This window comes from Amphimedon queenslandica, unplaced genomic scaffold, assembly GCF_000090795.2.
Source record: "Amphimedon queenslandica unplaced genomic scaffold, v1.1 AMPQUscaffold_9728_Cont18103, whole genome shotgun sequence".
NCBI classification, from domain to species: Eukaryota; Metazoa; Porifera; class Demospongiae; order Haplosclerida; family Niphatidae; genus Amphimedon; species Amphimedon queenslandica.
This window is the reverse complement of record NW_003550000.1, coordinates 1-2,500: the sequence shown is the minus strand read 5'-3', so window position 1 is coordinate 2,500 and position 2,500 is coordinate 1. Positions and strand designations below refer to the sequence as shown.

The following is a 2,500-nucleotide window of genomic DNA, read 5'->3' as shown; positions in this document are numbered from 1 at the left end:
TATCCAGCAGTTGATCTGATAAGTGACTCGCCTCTTGTAAGACGGAGAACATAATTTTCAACAGAAACTGCTCCACCTGATGTGCCTGGTCAGGACTATAGAGAAAGAAGAAAGAGTAAAATTAAGATTCACGTATATGTACACGTACATGTATCTGATTATTTCTTGTATTTTCTTGAATAGCTCAACGAGGATGTCCTGATCGTCAAACTTCAAGCACATGTTGAATAACGACAGTACTGATAATATCTGAGGAAGAAGAGGATTATGTGTGTTGTTATGGTAACAAGCCACACCTCTAAGAGAGAGTAAGTTTGTTTGTAAAGCGAGTCTGAGGACTTCTTGAGAGAATCAAATGAAGAAATGAACAACCTGAATACAGACTAGGGGGAGGTGAGGGGAGGGGCAGGAGAGAGAGAGTGTGTATTAATAATATTAGAGTGACATTAATTAATAATTAATTAATTAATTAACTAACTAATTAATTAATTAACTAATTAATTAATTAATGTTGAATATCAAGTACATGTACATGTACTACATGTACATGTACATGTCCTTTAAAAAGTAATAGATACTATTGAAATTGAGAGGAGAATTGCATTTTGTGAATTTCACATTATTTGTCAAAAATTATAGATTCTAAGTACATGTACATGTACATGTAGGTATATCAATCCACAAAATTTTACGGGTAATCGCACAAAAATTTACAACTGTATTAAATTAAGATAGACATACTTTCTTTTGCTTCTCGTTGTGTGGAATATCAAGTAAGAACAGTCTGTAGAGATTAGCAAGTACTAGAGCCACGAGTGAACGGGTTTCATCAGTTTTATTGAGGATTGAGGGAGAAAGGAGGTCCAGCGAGAGAGTGATCAATTCATCGTTCGTCCCGTCCACCACTTCATCAATATCTTCAAGATAATTCAAACAATCCTGAGTAAAAGAGTTACTATAAAATTAATATCTACACCAATTGCAGGCATCCACTTTTAATCTCTTGATAAGTTCCTCGTTAGCGAGTTTGGCCGTTATTTCTTTGAATGGCAAAGCACTAGAGCCAGCTCCTCGTTGCTTTCTTTGTCGAGGCATGGCCTAAGAGCTTCCAAAAACCTTACAACCTTTCCTTCAGCTGCTGCTGTAAGTTCTGAACTCCTGAAAAAATGGCGGGGCGGCGCAGAAAGTGGGTGTGGCAGTAGATTAATAGTTACTTAACTAGAATTAATAACTAATTTTATTTTAATATAGAAGTGCAGCATTGATTTATTGCCGGTTAGGGCGGAGCTTTAAGCGGGGTTAACCACACCTACTCAGCCTATTTAAGCCTCGGTTGAGGCCACGGTAGACAGCGTGTTTGCAGTCATTTGAGCTAAAGCATTTCAAGCCAGTCTTGCAGTCTTATGTGCAGTCTTCTGTCTCTGAGCCTTCTAGCAAGTCTTTCTGTTCTTTCTGTTCTGAGGATGGCATCCGTTCATGGGACTACTAGTAGCAGTACTGGTGCTGGGACGTCGACAACCGCGATCTCTTCCACGGCAGTTGGCGTGGGCAGTGCTGGCTCAGCTACCGGATCTTCTTCCACTAGTACTGCAGTCTCCAGCCATTCCTCACGGCCGATCACTACCAGCAGCACGAGCTCCGAGGCTCTCTCAGGACCAGAAGCCCTCATTCGGGTTTTGAACGCTGCTGTAGAGTCTGGGATAGAGAGAGGAATTGATCGAGCTCTCCGTCTCTCCTCCCGTCCCCCTGGAGCTGGCGGGCCACCACTGCCTCCCTCGTCTGATGGTTCACGGCCGCCCGGCTCTACAGCTCATTCTCTCCCAGCCATTCCACTCCTATCAGGTATGTAGTTTTGATATTGCTGGCTCATCTGCCTTCCATTGCATTGATTGCTCCAGCATTGCATAAATTACATTGATACAATTGCGTTGCTTATAGGCCAATTACATTTTCACACCTTTATTATTGTGTAAGCTTTATACCACAGACACCTTCCCACCTCCCCTGCAGGGGAGGGGACTTGCAAAAAATGCATTTCTGAGCAGGCTATATGCTATTGGCCACCCACAGCAGGTGGGCCCAGGGCCTCATCTTCCCTCTCCTTCTGTATTCTTACTTTTACCTTCTCTTCCCCCTCTACTCTCTCCTCTCTCACTTGATCCCTTCCCTCCCCCTGTCCTCTTCTTTTCTCCTCCCAATTCTCTGCCTACCTTCGTGCAGATGCAAGCTCATCCAGGGTCAGCTCAGCAGTGACCAGTGAGGTGGGGCACAGCCTCCCAGCCTCATTGTCATCCGCAGCAGACACGACCCACTCGCTGCCCTTATTCTCAATGGCTAGCACCCTGAATTGGGACCCTCTAAGCCTGTGGTCGCACCATGCAGCACTACCCACAGCTAAGACAGCAGCGATATCACTAGCCACATCTCTTCCCACCATCCCCGGCAAGGTGGTCGAGAAGATCAGAAGTGGGGGCTACGTTGAGCTCAAAGAGCTGTTAGT

General features: G+C 44.3%; 2 protein-coding genes across 2 annotated transcripts in view; one reads left to right on the top strand and one right to left on the bottom strand.

Moving 5' to 3' along the window:
* LOC105315532 (sister chromatid cohesion protein PDS5 homolog A-like) overlaps nt 1-1,095 on the bottom strand; it is a gene marked incomplete at its 3' end in the record, with an annotated part of 2,583 nt that extends 1,488 nt beyond the window's left edge. Inside the window, exons 1-4 of the mRNA XM_020006538.1 lie at nt 994-1,095; nt 742-939; nt 149-249; nt 1-95 (exon numbers count right to left, since the gene is read on the bottom strand). The exon at nt 1-95 is cut by the window's left edge and continues 32 nt beyond it. Coding sequence (XP_019862097.1) covers nt 1-95; nt 149-249; nt 742-939; nt 994-1,095 — 496 coding nt within the window. The remainder of the gene's footprint in view (nt 96-148; nt 250-741; nt 940-993) is intronic.
* A 181-nt stretch (nt 1,096-1,276) lies between these two features.
* On the top strand, nt 1,277-2,494 carry LOC109590639 (uncharacterized serine-rich protein C215.13-like; the record flags this gene model as incomplete). The annotated part of the gene is made up of 2 exons (XM_020006539.1): nt 1,277-1,842; nt 2,221-2,494. Coding segments are annotated over exons 1-2 (713 nt in total), but the record flags the coding sequence as incomplete, so codon positions are not given.
* Nucleotides 2,495-2,500: the final 6 nt, after the last annotated feature.